Genomic DNA, 18,964 nt, shown 5'->3' with positions numbered 1-18,964 from the left:
CCACTCAAAGACAAAAGAGAGAATTTTTGCCTGGAGATAGAGGAAATAGGCAAGCTGCCAAACAATTACTACACATCAGTGTACACCACGAAGGATGATATGGGGGATGGTGAGATCAGGGAGAGCATTCTAGTAAGGCTGATAAGTCCTCTTTTCCATAGATGCTGCTTGGCCTGTTGAGTTCCTAAAACATTTTGTGTATGTTGCAGGAATTAAGAGCTGTGGGGTCTCTTGTACTGATCTATGGAATCCCAATTCTTGTCCCAAAAAAATCTGGAACCCAGCATATCACCACGTTACTCTCAGCAACCCTCTGTGAGTTACCTTAAAAAAGTTATCTAAGAAAAGATGTGCTGGCATTGGAGAGGGTTCAGAGGAGGGTCACGAGAACGATCCCAGCAATTAAAGAGTTAATGTATGAGGAGTGTTTGATGGCTCTGGGCCCGTACTCACTGGAGATTAGAAGAATGATGGAGGATCGCACTGAAACCAATCAAATATTGAAAGGCCTAGAGATGGAGTGGATGTGGAGAGGAAATTTCCTATAGTAGAAGAGTCCAGGACCGGAGGACACAGCCTCAGAATAGAGGCATGTCCAATTAGAACAGAGATGAGGAGGAATTTCTTTAGCCAGAGGGTGGTGAATAAGTGGAATTTATTGCCACAGAAGACTGTGGAGGCAAAGTCATTGAGTATATTTAAAGTGGAGATTTTTAGGTTCTTGATTAGTAAAGGTGTTAAAGGTTACAGGGAAATGGCAATAGAATGGGGTTGAGAGGGATAATAAATCAGCCATGATGGAATGCTGGAGTAAACTCAATGGACTGAATAGCCTCATTCTGCTCCCATGCCTCATGGTCTCTGAAATATCTAGCCTAATGCAATTCTAGCCTCCTGTTCATCCCGTTTTATTTGTTGCCATATCTATGAAGTCCAATACTCCGGGATTCTAGTCCTAAACTTCTTCACCCCCAGACCCCCCTCGTTTAAGGTACACCTTACAAGCCAGCTCTGAGATAATATCGGACTGAGTTCATGGCCACCTTCCTTTCCAACATTTTACATGGCTCAATGATTTTTGTTTATATCGCTCATGAACCAACATGGGAATGTCACACAGATATTGAGTACATAGAGGTGAGAGCTTTTGCACATTTTAGACCAGAGATCATCAGACCAAGATGCAGAATCAGGCCATTTGGCCCATCGAGTCTGCTCAACCATTCCTTCATGACTGTTTTACTATCCCTCTCAATCCCATTCTCCTATCTTCTCCTTTGATGCCCTGATTAATCAAGAACTAATCAAGAACCAATTAATCAACCTCCACTTTAAATATACCCAATGACTTGGCCTCCACAGCTCTCTTTAACAATGAATTCTACCGATTCACCTGGCCAAGGAAATTTTTCCTCATCTCTGTTCTAAAGGGATGTTCTTCAATTCTGCAGCTGCGTCCTCAAGTCCAAGACTCCCCCATTATAAGGAACATCCTCTATACATTCACTGTCTGGACCTTTCAATATTTGTTAGGTTTCAATAAGATCCACCTTGATTCTTCTAAATTGCAAGGAGTACAGGCCCAGAACATCAAACACTCCTCTATGCTAACTCTTTCATTCCCAGAATCATTCTCATAAATCTGCTCTGGACCCTCTACAAGGCCAGCACATCCTTTCTTAGATAAAGAGTCCAAAACTGCTCATATACTCCAATGCCTTATAAAGTCTCAACATTACATCTTTCTCTTGTCCTCTCGAAATGAATGCTAACATTGCATTTGCCTTCCTCACCACTGACTCAATTTTCAGCAAGATTAATTTACACACTTCCTTATGCGCAAATCACCCAACTGAACATTTCCTTATCTTGGATTGCCAGAAACATTTCAGGAAAATTATGCAGGCTTTCCTGTTAGAGGTTTGCAAGTATTGATTTTCAAGACGGCTGTTTCAAGACCAGCTTGTAGACCTGCCTTTCCCTTCTGTGCAGAGCCTTGACCTAATAATGGAGCCTCAACTTACTACAACTTTTCCTCCAACCATTTCATTCTTTGTCCATGACAGAACCACTTCAAAAATTTCCCTGAGCTTCCAAAAGGAAACTCCAAGTCTGAAGTGAGGAATGGGAGAAACAAAACAAACAGTTTTAAAGAAGGGCAGGATTTTTTTATTGATGGACCACAGAAAGCATCTGAAGCAGATCATTACAGGTTGGTACAGCAACTGACTGCAAGAAACTGCAGAGAGTTGTGGACAGCGATCATGAAAGATGCCACCCACCCCAGACATTCCCTCTTCTCACCTCTCCCTTAGGGGAGAAAATGCAAAAGCCTAACAGCATGTACCTCCAGGCTCAAGCTCAGCTTCTACCCGACATTTTAAGATTATTGAACGATGCCCTAGTATAATAAAATGGATTTTTCATCTCACAATTGACTCTGTTATGGCCTTGCACCAGTGTCTGCCTACACTGCACTTTCTCTGTAACTACAACACTTTATTCTGCGTTTTGTTATCGTTTTTCCTTTTATGATCCAAGGAAACTTGGCTGTGAGAATTCAGAATGGGCTTGCCCATATTGTATTGTAAATAGGCAAGCAGAACGACACACAATACTCCAAATTTGGCCTCACTTACACCTTATACAACTTCAACAAAACATCCCATCTCCTCAAAGTTCAAAGTCAATTTGTATATGCCACCACACCGAGCTCTGAGATATGTTTTCTTGTGGGCATACACAGTAAGTCCAAAACCACAACAGAATCGATGAAAGACCACACCCTACAGGGCAACAAACGACCAAGATACAAAATACAAGAACAACAAAAAGAGAAAAATAATAATGATAAATAAATAAGGAATAAATATCAAGAACATGAGATGAAGAGTGCTTGAAAGAGAGTCCATAGTTTGTAGGAGTAATTCAGTGATGGAGGAGAGTGAAGTTGAGTGAAGTTATCCCCATTAGCCTGATGGTTGAAGGGTAATAACTGTTCCTGAACCTGGAGGTTCCCAAACCTTCTTCCTGATGGCAGCAGTGAGAAGAGACCATGACCTGGGTGGCCATGATGATGGCTGCTTCTTTCCTGTGATAGCACTCCATGTAGATGTGATCAATGGTTGGGAAGGCTTTACCTGTGATGGACTGGGCTATATCCACTACCTTTTGCAGGATTTTCCATTCAAATACATTGGTGTTTCCATACCAGGCTGCTGCAGCCAGTCAAAAAACTCATCACCACACTTCTATAGAAGTTCATCAAAGTTTTAGATGTCATACTGAAATCTCCACAAACTCCTCTGGAAGTAGAGGTGCTACCATGTTTTCTTCATAATTGCACTTATGTGCTGGTCCTCCAAAATAATAACACCTAGGAATTTAAAGTTGCCGACCTCTCTCCACCTCTGACCCCCGATGAGGACTGCCTCATGAAGTTCTGGTTTCCTCCCCCCAGAATTAATAATCAGCTCCTTGAGTTTGCTAACATTGAGTGAGATGGCTTTCCAGAGATTGCACCTAGACCTCTTGTATCTTACTTGGTTGTCATGCCTCTGATCTGGTTCTTAGCAGATTACGGATCTGCCGGTCCATTCAGGGCTTCTGGTCGGGTAAGACTCTGAATAATTCTGGCGGACACACTCACCTACGACTTTTTTTTTTAAAGTTTGTGACAACCATGGAGTACTGATTCAGATTCACAGATGAGTCCTTAAACATGGTCCAGTCCACCAACTCAAGACAATCCTGTAGCCTCCCACAACCGACTCTTCATTGTCCTCATCTCTTTAGCCTCTGCTTGTATGCAGGTAGAAGGGCAGCCAAGTGAACAGATTTCCCAAAGTGCAGTCTGGGCACGGAACAGTAGGCACTCCTTACCACAGTGTAGCAGTGGTCTAGTGTGTTGGGACCTCTTGTGTTACAGGTTATATGTTGATGGCAAATAGCCAGAGATTTCTTGAAACAAGACTGGCCAAGACACTTCATCAGAACTGGTAAGGAAGGGGGATGTTCACAGAATAAAAAGGTGAGGGGATGGAAGGAGAATATCTAGAAGGTGACAGGTCAAGCCAGGTGGGTGGGAAAGATGAAGGACTGGAGGGGAAGGAATCTGATAGGAGAGGAGAGAGGGCTGTAGGAGAAAGGAGAGTAGGAGGGGACCCAGGAGAGGTGATAGTCAAGTGAGAAGAGGTAAAAGACCAGAGTGGGGAATAGAAGAAGTGAGGAGGGGGGAGGAAAGTTTTTTTTAAAGTCGAAAGGAGAAATTGATAATCGTGCCATCAAGGTTGGAGGCTACCCAGGCAACATGTAGGAATTGGAATTGAAACGTTTGGCACCAAGAAGTTCCACTTTAGGTGGACGGAGCGGAGGTGCCTGATGAAGCTGTCCTCCAATTTACGACGGATTTTATTGTAGAAGAATCTGCATCAGGATCAATAGGCGACCCTCATGAGAATAGGTTGAGTGAACTCGGCTTTTTCTCCTTGGAGCGACGGAGGACAAGAGGTGACCTGATAGAGTCAGATGATCCGAGGCATTGATCGTGTGGATAGCCAGAGGCTTTTTCCCAGGGCTGAAATGGTTGCCACAAGAGGAGACAGGATTAAAGTGCTGGGGAGTAGGTACAGAGGAGATGTCAGGGGTAAGTTTTTTTACGCAGAGAGTGGTGAGTGTGTGGAATGGGCTGCCGGCAACGGTGGTGGAGGTGGATACTATAGGGTCTTTTAAGAGACTTTTGGATAGGTACATGGAGCTTAGAAAAATAGAGGGCTATGGGTAAGCTTAGTAATTTCTAAGGTAGGGACATGTTCGGCACAACTTTGTGGGCCGAAGGGCCTGTACTGTGCTGTAGGTTTTCTATGTTTTTATGACCCCACTAGATTGGTTACTTCACCTGGAAGGACTGTTTGGGGCCTGAATGAAGGTGAAGGAGGTCATTGGCAGGGATACGTGTCGGGAGGGTGATTAGTAGGGAGGGACAAATGGACAAGGGAATCACGGAGGGAGAGATCCCTGCAGAGAGCGGAGAGTGGGGGGAAGTTTGGTGATAGGATCCCCTTGGGGATGACAGAGGTTGCAGAGAATAATGAGTTGGATACCCTAACTTGAATGGTGTTGCTGTACCTACAGGCTGACCACACCTCAAAACAAAACAAGCTCTCACCTTGACAATGCTGATTGGCTTCCGGGACAGATGGTAGGCTGTGTACAGCAGGAAGGTCAGAACTAGTGTGAAAGTTCTGTAGCTGGAAAATATAATTACAAGACCAAACTTCAAAATTCAGAGTAAAATTATCGAAGTATAATAAATAATAATTTATTGTCACCATAAACAACCCTGAGATTCATTTTCTTGTGTGCATTCACAGAAGAACGAAGAAATACAATAGAATCAATTGAGAACTACAAACAAGCAATCAAAAGACAAGCTGTACAAATATAATAAAACAAAACAAACAGTACTGACAACGAGTTGTAGAGTCCTTGAAAGCGAGTCCATAGGTTGGGAATCAGTTCAGGGTTGAAGTGAGTGAAGTTATCTCCTCTGGTTCAGGAGCCTGGTGGTTGAGGGGTAATAGCTGTTCCTAAACCTGCTGGTGTGGGGCCCAAGGCCTCTCTCCCTCCTTCCCAACGGTAGGAACAGTTGAGAGCAACTCGACACATGCAGCACACAATTGTGACAGTGAGATAGTCCAAAACATCTCACAGGAACGAACAATCAAAATCAGGCTCAAAAACTAAATATGAGGATAAGCTAGTACAGCTCATGAAAAGGACAGACTATTAAAGGGGTAACATGATTAAAAGAGAGATTTGACAATGTTCAGTCCTGGTGAATGGAAACACGGTGGTGCAGTAGTGAAGTTTTCACTAAACTACGCTTTACTTTTGATCTAATTGTGCTCTTTCTTGTAAAAGATGTGTATAAATTCTTTGATGCATGGTTTTCAAGTGAATACTGCTTATCTGATGCTCTGAGCCTGTGATGCTGCTGCAAGTAAGTTTTTCATTGCACCTGTACACACGTGGACTCGGGCATTTGAACAATAAGTTTAAGGTTCAAAGTTCAAAGTAAATCTATTCTCCCCAAACCTTTTTGTACTCATTATCTCCCATCTATCTTTCAGACCTGATAAACACAGAACGGTACAGCATAGTAGGCCCTTTGGCCCACAATGTTGTGCCAAACTTATACCCTGTCCGAAGCTCAATCCACTCCTTCCCTCCCATATAACCCTCCATTTTTATCACCCATGTGCCTATCTTATAGCCTCATAAATGCCCCTAATGTATCTGCCTCCACCACCACCCTGGCAGAGCGTTCCATGCATCACTACGGACTGTGTAAAATATACTTACATCACCCCCATACTTCCCTCAAATCATCTTAAAATTTTAGCCATTTTCGTCCAGGGAAACAGTCTCTGGAGGAGATCCAGAGAAACACACCCAAATTGCTGGAGGAACTCAACAGGTCAGGCAGCATCTATGGGAAAAAAGTACAGTCGACGTTTCCGGCCCAAGCCCTTTCGCAGGACTCTCCTGCCAAAGGGTTTCGGGCCAAATTGTCATCTGTACTTTTTCCCATAGATGCTGCCTGACCTGCTGAGTTCCTCCAGCAATTTGGGTGTGTTGCTCCGATTTCCAGCATCTGCAGATTTTCTCTTGTTTGAGATTCCAGAGAGTTGGTTTGCACAACTATGGAGGGATTTTAAAACAAGGATAATCGTTTTAAAATCAAAGTATTCATTAACCAAAGGCCAGTGCAACACAGCGGTCAGGGAGAGATTAATGACTGGGATGGGTGTGGGTTACAGGTAGTGGGATGTTGAATCAGATTTTGAAACTTTGAATATCACAAGATGGTAGCATGCAGGAACACATGGACTGTTAGCGTCGAGAATGGTGACGCAGCAAGAGTAAATAAACGAGTGTGACAAAAGCATGCAATTGATATAAACCAGCTCTGCATGTCCCAGAGAAGCTCAGACTTCAGCATCATCAGGAGGTGATAGGAGTGACTCAAGAGACACAAGATGAAGAACAAAGGGATCGGGAAAGTGGTGTCACAGGTAGAGGGTCGTAAAGAAGGCTTGTCACACATTGGTCTTCAGAGATCAAAGTACTGAGTACAGGAGGTACAGTGTTATGTGAAATTATGCCAGACATTGGTGAGGCCGAATTCAGAGTATTGTGAACAGTTCTGGTCACCTACCCACAGGAAAGATATCAATAAGATTGAAAGGGTTTTAAAAAAAATTTACAAGGATGTTGCCAGGATACAAGAATCTGAGTGATAGGAAAAGGTTGAATAGATTAGGACTTTATGAGACCATCAGACAAAGGAGCAAAATTAGGCCATTTGACGCATCTAATCTGTCCGCAATTTCATCAAGACTGATTCATTTTCCCCTCAGTCCCAAGCTCCTGCCTTCTCCCCGTATCCCTTCATGCCCTGACTAATCACGAATCTATCAACCTCTGCCTTAAATGTATCCAATGACTTGGCCTCTACAGCCACCTGTGGCAACAGATTTCACAGATTCACCTCCCTCTAGTTAAAGGAATTCCCTCTAATTGCTGTTTTAAAAGGACATCCTTCTGTTTTGAGGATGTATCCTCTGGTTTTCAACTCCCCCACCATAAGAACCATCCCCTCCACATCCACTCCATCAAGGCCTTTCACCATCAATAGGTTTCAATGAGGTCACCCCTTACTCTTCTGAATTCCAGTGAGTAGAAGCCCGGAATCATCAAATGCTCCTCATATGGCAAGCCTTTCAATCCCAAAATCATTTTCCTATGAACCCTCTCCAATGTCAGCATATCCTTTCTTAAAAAAGGGGACCAAAACTGCTCACAATACTCCAAGTGAGGCCTCACTAGTGCTTTATAAAGCTTCAATATTACATCCTTGATCCTTGCTTTTATATTCTAGTCCTTTCGAAATTAATGCTAACATCGCATTTGTCTTTCTCACCACCTGCAAGAGTACGCTCAAGTCCCTTTGGACCTCAGATTTTTGAATTTTCTCTCCATTGAGAAAACAATCTACACTTTTATTTCTTCTACCAAAGTGCATAACCATAGACTTCCCGACACTGTATTCCATTTGCCACTTCTTTGCCATTCTCCTAATCCATCAGTCCTTCTGTAGCCTCTTTACTTCCCTCAAAACTACCTGCCCCTTTACTTATCTTCATATTAAACGCAAACTTGACCACAAAGCCATCAAATGTGTCATCCAAGTCAGTGGTGTACAATGTGAACAGAAGTGGTGCCAACACAGACCACTCTGGAACACCACTAGTCACAGGCAGCCAACCAGAAATGACTCCCTTGATTGCCACTCTTTGGCTCCAGCCAATCAGCCATTGTCTTATCCATGCTATATTCCCTGCAGCATAGGAGAACTGATAGAGGCATACAAAATTATGAGGGGTATAAACAGGGTAAATGCAAGGAGGCTTTTTCTGCTGAGGTTGGGTGAGATTAGAACAAGAAGTCATGGGTTAGAGGTGAAAGGTGAAATATTTAAGGGGAACATGAGGGGGATCTTCTAGACTCAGAGGATGATGAGAGTGTGAAACAAGCTGCCAGCGGAAGTGGTGGATGTGGGATCGAATTCAGCATTTAAGAGACGTTTGGTAAGTACATGGATGGGAGGTGTATAGAGGTCCATGGTCCGGGTGCAGGTCGATGGGACCAGGCAGAAGATGGGACTTGATGGGCCTGTGGTGCTCTGTGATATAATATTAACCAGACTCAATATTTGGCTCTTACAACAGGAAGAGGCAGTCGAGATTAAGCTTATCTACCCTATACTTCTTGATAGCTTCTCTAGCAGATACTATACCAGAAGACACACAAATAAAATTAGGCCATTCCATAAGATCATAAGACTAAAGACATAGGAGCAGAATTAAGTCACTCGACCCATCGAGTCTGCTCTGCCATTCCATCATGGGTGATTTACCCTCAACCCCATTTTCCTGCCTTCTCCTCATAATCTTTGACACCTTTACTAATCTAGCAACTATCAAGCTCTGCTTTAATTACACTCAATGACTTGGCCTGCACAACCATTGGATTCCCTCTGGCTAAAGAAATTCCTCCTCATCTCTGTTCTGAAGGGACATCCCTCTATTCTGATGATGTGCTTTCCATCCGAGACTCACCCACTCGAGGAAACATCCTCACATCCACTCTCTTGAGGCCTTTCAATATTCAACAGGTTTCTATGAGGTTCTCCCTCATTCTTCTAAACTCTAGCAAGTACAGGCCCAGAGGCATCAAACACTCATTCATCAACCCCTTTCACTCACTTGATCATTCTCGTAAACTTCCAATGCCAGCACATCGTTTCTTGGGTATGGAGACCCAAAAATGCTCGCAATACTCCTAGTGTGATCTGACCTATGCCTTACAAAGCCTCAGCATTACATAAACACGAGGAATTCTGCAGATGCTGGAAATTCAAGCAACACACATCAAAGTTGCTGGTGAACGCAGCAGGCCAGGCAGCATCTCTAGGAAGAGGAAACGTCGACTGTACCTCTTCCTAAAGATGCTGCCTGGCCTGCTGCGTTCACCAGCAACTTTGATGTGTGTTGCTCAGCATTACATCCTTGTTTTTATATTCTAATCCTCTCAAAATGAATGCTAACATTGCATATGCCTTCCTCACTACTAACTCAACCAGGAATTTAACCTTTAGAGGACAAGGACTCTCTTTGCATCCCTGATTTCTGAATTTACTCCCCAATTAGAAAATAGTCTCTGCCTTGATGCTGTACATTCTTCTGTATACACATTCTGGACATTATATGCCACAGAATTCTGAGCGGGCTAATGTGGTTTAAGCCTTCCTCACCTGCACAGACAGGACCATCCAGCAGTGAGTACCTTGCTCAGGTATTGTTTATTAGTGTGCCGTGTGCATCATAAATGACAGAATTTAGCTGCAACTACCCCTCAGATACAGAAACAAGATAAACTTGTTCAACCTCTCAGACAAGGAACTATGAAGTATGAGAGTGGTGACATTACCAGTAAGTATCAGACAGACCATAACCAAGAAAAGAGCTCTTCTTCACACACCAGCATTTCAAGATGGTATAAATTTTACCCAAAAAAATCCAGGCTATTTTCAAAACCACAATTCTGAAATGTGCCAACTCTGCTTACTCAACTGTTCATTGTTACTATTTTAGGTGTGTATGTTTACCAAAATGATGATGAGATAGAAGTGGCTTTTTATTGCACTTAGTTGGCACTCCAAACAGGATATGTACACAATGATGTAAAAGGCAAGAACAGATAAATTCCAATTAAGGTTGGCATTGGAAAAGAAAATAGTTTCCTTATAACCGCACTAAATGTTTTAGAAACAGCTGCTTCCCCTCCACCATCAGATTTCTGAACGGACATTGAACACTACTTTTCTTCACTACTTTTGCTCTCCTTTTGTACTACTTATAATTTTTTAAATACATTTCTTAATGTAATTTATATAGTATATTTCATGGATTGCATTGTACTGCTAAACTCTACCATGAACAGTGCCAAGTCTGGCTGTGAAAAGAAGAGGGTTCGACATAGGACAAGCGACCCCATCCCATAAAAACCTGCCGCTACAGAAATGCCAACAGAAGCCCCAAAGACCTCATCCCTGGGAGTGGAAGGATCGTCGATGGGCTGCACCTGGGGGCAATCTGAAAGACTGGCCCAGGACAGAGGACTCTGGTGAGCTGCCGTCGGCAGCCCGTGCCCCAGTGAGGGCAATGGGCTTAAGAAGAAGACTGTACTGCTGCCGCCAAACAACAAATTTCACAACATGTTCTGTTTCACTCACCATTGGTCACGAGTAAACGAAGTTAGAAAGTAAATCCCTAAAGGAACCGAGGCCATTGATTGCTGCTCGTTACCTAAACCCCAACAAGGGTCCAAGAATTCACTTTGTTGCGTTTAAAGCAGGTGGTGTTGGTTTCAAGGATTTTGGTCTATCTGCGCAAAGGCCTGGTGCTGAAAGATTTCATCCTTCTCTTCCTCTGACAGGTCTTCTCCATAAAACTAGAATAGATAAAGAGATTATTATGATTAACAATCAAATTATTAAAAACACTTGCTGAAATGGATGACAGTTATTGTCAGTAGTGAGTTCTGCATTGAAATGGTTATCTCTTCCCTAATATCACTGTCAACAACGTCACAGGCACATTTACATATGTAATACATTCTGTACATGCATAACCCCAAGTTCTCTATTATCTGTTGCATATTTCACCACCCACGCCACGGCTGTTCAGTTCTGTTGACAATATCCACAACCATTCCCTCCGATTAACATTCTTTCAATATGTGTCTGGTAACGTTTTAACAAGATAATTACCTATGGCAATTCCATAACCTAATTTGAACTAATTCTTATACATCACAGGCCCATCCCTCTGACCCTCCGACCACTGGTAATATCTACAGAAAGTGCTGCCTCAAGAAAGCAACATCTGCCATCAAGATTATATATATATATATATATATACACACACACATATACAGTACACACAAACACATATACATACAAATAAATACACAGAGTACTGTACAAAAGTTTGATTCTGTAGTGAAGGTGCTTTCAAAAATAATGAAATGAAAATTTTCTGAATATCAAAAGATTACTATAAAGAGCAGTAGACAGTAAAAAAAAACCTAAGTTAAATCAACATTGGCCCTTTAAAACTGCATCAATTCTCTTCGGTATACTGTCATGCAGTTTTATAAGAAATTCTGCTGGCAAGTTGTTCCAAGCTTCTTGGAGAACTTGCCATAGTTCTTCTGCAGACTTTGGCTGTCTCTTTTGCTTCTGTCTCTGCAGGTAATCCCAGACAGCCTTGATGATGTTGAGATCATGGCTCTGTGGAGGCCACACTATTTATTGCAGAACTCCTTGTTCTTCTCTTCAGTGAAGGTAGTTCTTTATGACCTTGGTCATGAGTTTGTGGTCATTGTCCTGCTGCAGAATTAAGTTGGGACCAATCAGACATCTCCCTTGAGCATTGGGGAGTCTACTAATTCTGACCAGATCACCAAATCCATTTGCAGAAATGCAGCCTCAAACCCGAAAGGAACCTCCACCACACTTCATCATTGGCTGCAGCCTCATCTATGTCGCATTCTCCGGCTCTTCTGTGGATAAACTGCCTCCTGCTTGAGCCAGAAATTTTAAATTTTATCTCATCAGTCCAGTGCACTTGCTGCCATTGTTCAGCACTGCAGTCGTTGTGGTTTTGTCTGTAGGTGAGTCACTAGGCTTTGTTTGCTTTTTGGCAGCAACTATTCCATGAAGACCACTTCTGACAAGACTTCTCCAGATTATAGAGGGGTGTAGTTGTGGTCCAGTGGCTTCAGTCAGTTCAGACCTGATGGCAGTGCTGGAATTCTTCTAAGTTGGAAGGGACATCAGTTTAATGTATCTCTCCTCTGTTGCACTCAGTTTCCATGGCTGACCACTGTGTATCTGATCCACTGCCTCTTTGAGCTTCTCCTGAAGAGCTTGGACAGTGCATCTTGAAACTCCTGTCTACAGCAAAATTTCTGCTTGGGAGAGACCTTGCTGATGCAGGCTGACCAACCCGTGTCTTGCTGCTATTCTCACTCTTGCCATGGAGTAAGAATTGATGATTTAAGGGTTAAACTGTCATATCTGCCACTCTCTCACCTTTTAGTTTAGTTGTCCTTTACCAAGTTTGATTCCTTTTACACCCGTTTCTGTTTCAGTTTAGTTCATTAAACTCATTACATCATTGATCATTAGCACCTGTTTGTTATCTTTGTTTAATCATACGCTGGGCTAGATATCTAAAAAGTCATCTATTGCTTAATGTTACTTCCTTTAATGAAATACAAATATTTCTCTGTAACATTTAATTTTTTGGAAAATGAATGTTTGGAAATCTAAAATTTGTTCTTTTCTGCTGACACACGGATCATCATCATCACGTGCTGTGTCATACAACGTGGGCGATCACGGTCTTTGACCAGGATTGTTCTTGGCAAATTTTTCTACAGAAGTGGTTTGCCATTGCCTTCTTCTGGGCAGTGTCTTTACAAGATGGGTGACTCCAGCCATTACCAATACTCTACAGAGATTGTCTGCCTGACGTCAGTGGTCACATAACCAGGACTTGTGATATGAACCAGCTGGTCATACCAACTGTCCACCACCTGCTGCCATGGCTTCACGTGACCCTGATCGGGGGCTAAGCAGGTGCTACACCTTGCCCAAGAATGACCTGCAGGCTAACGGAGGGAATGAGCGCTGTGTATCTCCTTTGGTAGAGATGTATCTCCACCCCGCCACTCAGATATCTAAAATCCAATAGAATATTCCAGCTTCTCTCCAGGACACTGGTCTGCAGCTTCAACAACTTTTTCCACAAATTTAACTTATTAGTCATAGAGTCATTGAGCTAGGAAACAGCATTCTTCATGCTGACCCTAGAAAAAAATCTAGGGTGTCGGAGACTTTTGCACAGTAATATATAAAAACACACACACATCCAAACTGTGTGACTGCATGTTCACTTGCTATCTTATACGTGCTGGATGTGCCTGGTGCTGTGCATGGCGTTGCTGTGTTTTGTACCTTGGCTCCACAGGAATGCTGTTTTGATTTAGGTCTTCATGTATGGTTGAAAGACAATTAAACTTGAACTGAACTAATCACTTTGCACTAAAATACATTATTTTATTGTTATAAATGTGCTCTTCCTTGTAAAAATTGTGTATAATTTATGGTTAATTGATTTTTCCTTGAGTTGCTGTTTATCTGATACTCTGTTCCTGTGCTGCTGCAGTAAGTAATTTTTCATTGCACCTGTGCATGTGATAATAAACTCCACATAGATTTCCCAATGGTTATACCACGGGATTAATCAATAACAACAGGAATGTTGGAAATTATATACTACATCGCAAAAAAATAAATAGATTAAATTCAAACTTATCTGATCAATGTTTTCGGTATAATCAAGAAACTGGTACTTTTTTACATTCTACTTGGTCCTGTTCCAAAATTCAACCTTTTTGGATAAATTTAAGAGTTTTATTGGAACAAATTACCGGAACTCAACTTCCACATAACCCTGTATTATTTTTATTAGATGACATTGAAGGGATAAAACCGAAACTTAAATTGAATAAATAGCAGAAAGAATCTATAAAAATACTTGGAAATCAGATTCGTATTTAAGTATGGATCGTTGGAATAATGAAATTTTTAGCTGTATTCCACTTGAAAAAATTACTTATAATTTAAGAGATAAATATGATACATTCTTGAATATTTGGTGCCCTTATTTACAAAAGATAGGTTGGCATATCTAGGTGCTCCGGTGATAAAGATGTTGGGCCTTTGGGGAAAGTAACAAATAAATATACTAAATTTATTTCAAATCCCATGGAGCATGTGGAGACCTTCCAATATCCAGGCAGTCTTTCTTTCTTTCTTTTTTTTCCTTTTTCTTTTAGGTAGGGGTATATATCGGGGGGAAGGGTTAAGGGGAGGGTAGATATTATTATTCCATGTAATCAAGCTTGAAAACTCAATAAAAATTATATTTAAAAAAAAACAACAGGAATCAGGAAACTAAACTGATTCTCCTGAGAACAAGATCCAGAGTCTAATTCCAATTCAGACTGGGCTCCTGTTGTAGTTGTTATTCTGTTAACTCAGCAGAGACCAACACTTGGCAATTTGATTAACTGAATGAGAAGAGCAGGGCACGACCCTGCTCATGGACTGGTTGTCCCATCAGGGAGGAGGCTGCGTAGCATCCACATCAGGACCAGCAGACTCAAAGCAGTGAGGCTGACCAATTAGTCACTTATAGTGAGCACACAGATCGCACGGATCATCAGAGTCTCTCTTCCACCCATCAGAGATATTTATCAGAGCATTGCATACGCTGGGCCCTCAGCACAGTCAGTGATCACTCCCATTCACCCAAACATCTCTTTGACCCCCTACCATCAGGCAGGAGGTACTGTAGAATGAGGATTCTTCCCCAGGCCGTCAGAGGGCTGAACTCCCTGCCACCACCCAGGTCTCCTCACGTATGAAGCGCCAGTAGCATTATACTGTTTACTTTGTAACTTGTGTTGTAAATGCACCTCATTATTTGTTAATTTATTGTGGTAATATTAAATTCTGTGTTGCGCGTGTGAGTTATATGTGCTGTGTTGTGTACCTTGATCTCGAGAAACGTTATTTTGTTTGGCAGTATACACGTGAAAGACGATAAACTGAACTTGAACTGATTTTATATCTTTTTACAATACAGCAGCCGCTGAACAGTAAGTTTCAATACACATCTTCTAGATGCACAGTGCAGAGTATCCTGGCTGGTTGATCACACTCTGGTACGGAAACACCAATGCCCAAAGACTACAGAAAGTAGTGGATACAGCCCAATCTACCACAGGCAAAGCCATCCCCACCGCTGGGCACATCTACAAAGAGCACTGCTATGAGAAAGCATCAATCCATCATCAGGGAACCCCACCATCCAGGCCGTGCTCTCTTCTCACTGCTGCCAATGGGAAGGGGGCACCCTACCAGTTCCTCATCCAAATCATTTATAAAAATCACAAAAAGCAAGGTCCTAGAACAGATCACTGGTTGCCGATCTCCAGGCAGAATACCACCCACTGCCTTTTGAGGGCAAGACAATTCTGAATCCACACAGCCGAAATTCCCAATAAATACATGCCTCCTGACTTTCTGAATGAGGAATCTTGGAATCCTGTCAAATGCCTTATTAAAATATACCACATCAGAATCAGAGTCAAAATCACTGGCATATGTCATGAAATTTGTTATGTGATAGCAGTACATTGCAGTACATAATAAAAAGACTAAATTACAATAAACATATGTTTAAAAAATAAAGAAAATAAGCAGTAAAAAAGAGAAAAAATACAAAGGAAGTGTTTATGGATTCATAGATCATTCAGAAATCTGTTGGCAGAGGGGAAGAAGCTGTTCCTGAATCATTTACTGTGTGTCTTTGGGCTCCTGTACCCTGATGGTAACAATGAGAACAAGGCATGACCTGGGTGATGGGGGTCCTTAGTGACAGATGCCGCCTTTCAGAGGCATCACCTTTTGAAGATGTCCTGGATGCTGGGGAGGGGGGTGCCCACGATGGAGCTGACTGAATTTACAATTTCCTGCAGCTTTTTCCAGTCTGCCCACCTTCATCAATATGTTGTGTCACTTCTTCACGCCTATACCTTTCCCAGCCTGCTGTCACGGCCACGCCAGATTCTTAGATAGGCACATGGAAGAAAGTACAGGAGGTAAGCACTCCATCAATCTTAGAGCGGGTTAAAAGGCTGGGACATCGTGGGACAAAGGGCTTGTACTCTGCTATACCTTTCTATGTTCCATATTGATCTCAAATCAGTTTCAGCATCCCTTGTGAACATTCAAAATGCTTCCCAATGCTGCCTCTCACGTATACTCCATCCTGGGAGGATTTAAATTACCCTGAATAACAGCAAAGCTACTTCCCAGGACACAGTCATATTCCTCCACGTAGAACAGAGAACAAACAGAACATGGAGAGCTATGTCAGAGAGTTAGATTGATCTTAGAGTAGGTTAAATGGTCAACAGAACATCATGGGCTGAAGGGCCTGTACTGCACTGTACTGTTCTAACAGTTCATCAACCCCCGTTCCTGATCCTGCTAGCATTCAAATAGAGGCAGACAAAACGCTGGAGGAACTCAGCCGGTCAGGCAGCATCTATGGAAATGAATAAACAGTTGATGTCTCAGGCCGAGACCCATCATCAGGACTGGAAAGGAAGGGTGAAGATGCCAGAATAAGGAGGGGAGGGGGAGGAGGACAAGCTGGAAGATGACAGGTGAAGCCAGGTGGGTGAAGAGGGAGGGGATGAAGTGAGAAGCTGGGAGGTGATGGGTGGAAAAGGCAAAGGGCTGGAGGAGGAGGAGTAGTCTAGTAGGAGAGGAGAGTGGACCATGGGAGAAAGGGAAGGGGGCCACCAGGGGAGGTGATAGGCAGGTGAGAAGAAGAGGTAAGAGGCCAGACTGGGAAATTAGAGAAGAGGGAAGGAGGAGGAGGAAATGAAAAACAAAAATATTTCACGGCATCCAACTGACTGCAATTTGGCCCCTTTCCAGTGCGGATCCTTCCTCCCGGTTCTCTAGCTTTACACCAGCTGCCCCACTCTGCTTCCCATACACGTCGACTACAAGCGGTGTGAAAGAGCAGTCGCCGGTGCAGGGGCCCTGCTCCCGGGGAGAGTGACCCGCCCGGGGACACTAGGGACCGACCCGAGGTAGAAGTCAGCTCGGCACCCATCCCGGGACAGAGACAGCCCCGGTACCCTCCCCCCCCCCCAGACCGCTGTCACCACCGCCCCGACACCAGCCTGCACTCACCGACGCCCGCCGATCCCGGTATCCCGCTCCTTCACCTGACAACCAGCACTTCCGGGTGGCAACAGGTGCAGCAACCGCCGCCGCAGCAGCTGAGCGCTGCGCATGCGTCCCCCGCCCCGGCGTACTGCGCATGCGCTGCCGCTGGGTATCCTGGAGATTGTAGTATTTCTGCCCGGACACCCGAAACTCACGCCGAAGCTAGGCTGCAATTGTGGAGGTGTGGGCATAAAATGCTGTGTTGCATATATGTGCTGGAGAACATAATTATGTAATTGTGGAGAAGGCGCTAGGCCAAAACGTAGCAACTGTGGAGGGGCGCAATAGTTCTGCTGAAGCAGAGTGTTCCGTGAATAAGAAAGTCGCGGAAGTTCAGGGAGAGGCTCTTCCAGAAAGCACAGACCTATTAATATCAGAATACAGACAGGTTAAAGGCAATGTGTACATTGCATGATTTTCAAGATTCAGGATTGTTTAATGTAATTTCCTGTATAAAAGTGCAAAGGAGAACGAAATAATTGTTACTCCGGATCCGATGCCGCACAGAAAGACACAAAAGATAAAGAACACAATAATAATTTTTTTTAAAAAACACAACAGATGTAAGTACATAAGATAGCTTATATAGGTTGATTGTATGCCCACTAAGCGATGCTACGCTGTTAAAGTTCAAAGCTCAAACTTTGACAAACAGTCTATCAGCAGGGTATGTGAATTGAATTGACTTCATTTCTTACAGCTTCACATACATGAGGAGTAAAAATCTTTATATTATGTCTCCATCTAAATGTGCAATCATAGTAATTTATAATAAATAGAACAGTCAATGTAACATAGATATACACTCAAATCAGTGTGAGTTAATCGGTCTGATGGCCTTGTGGAAGAAGCTGTCCCGGAGCCTGTTGGTCCTGGCTTTTATGCTGCAGTACTGTTTCCCGGATGGTAGCAGCTGGGATAGATTGTGGTTGGGGTGACTCGGGTCCCCATTGATCCCATAGGCCCTTTTTTCACACCTGTCTTTGTAAATGTCCTGAATCATGGGAAGTTCACGGATGCTCTGGGCTGTCCGCACCACTCTCTGCAGAGTCCTGCGATTAAGGGAGGTACAGTTCCCATACCAGGCAGTGATGCAGCCAGTCAGGATGCTCTCAACTGTGCCCCTATAGAAAGTTCTCAGGACTTGGGGACCCATACCAAACTTCCTCAACCATCTGAGGTGAAAGAGGCGCTATTGTGCCTTTTTCACCACACAGCTGGTGTGTATAGACCGCGTGAAGTCCTCGGTGATGTGGATGCCGAAGAACTTAAAGCTGTTTACCCTCTCAACCCCAGATCCATTGATGTCAATAGGGGTTAGCCTGTCTCCACTCCTCCTGTAATCCACAACCAGCTCCTTTGTTTTTGCGACATTGAGGGAGAGGTTGTTTTCTTGACACCACTGTATTAGAGGTAGGCCACCTCGTTATTGTTTGAGATTAGGCCAATCAGTGTAAT

General features: G+C 43.2%; 1 protein-coding gene across 1 annotated transcript in view; it reads right to left on the bottom strand.

Annotated features, from left to right (window-relative positions):
• Positions 1 to 17,581, bottom strand: part of LOC134347795 (glucose-6-phosphate exchanger SLC37A1-like) — a 110,607-nt gene extending 93,026 nt beyond the window's left edge. The window contains exons 1-3 of the mRNA XM_063050222.1: positions 17,471 to 17,581; positions 10,859 to 11,076; positions 5,168 to 5,249 (exon numbers count right to left, since the gene is read on the bottom strand). Of these exons, the coding sequence (XP_062906292.1) occupies positions 5,168 to 5,249; positions 10,859 to 10,914 (138 nt within the window). The 5' untranslated portion in view covers positions 10,915 to 11,076; positions 17,471 to 17,581. The remainder of the gene's footprint in view (positions 1 to 5,167; positions 5,250 to 10,858; positions 11,077 to 17,470) is intronic.
• Positions 17,582 to 18,964: the final 1,383 nt, after the last annotated feature.

Source organism: Mobula hypostoma, chromosome 6 (assembly GCF_963921235.1).
Source record: "Mobula hypostoma chromosome 6, sMobHyp1.1, whole genome shotgun sequence".
NCBI classification, from domain to species: domain Eukaryota; kingdom Metazoa; phylum Chordata; class Chondrichthyes; order Myliobatiformes; family Myliobatidae; genus Mobula; species Mobula hypostoma.
This window is presented reverse-complemented; position numbering and strand designations above follow the sequence as displayed.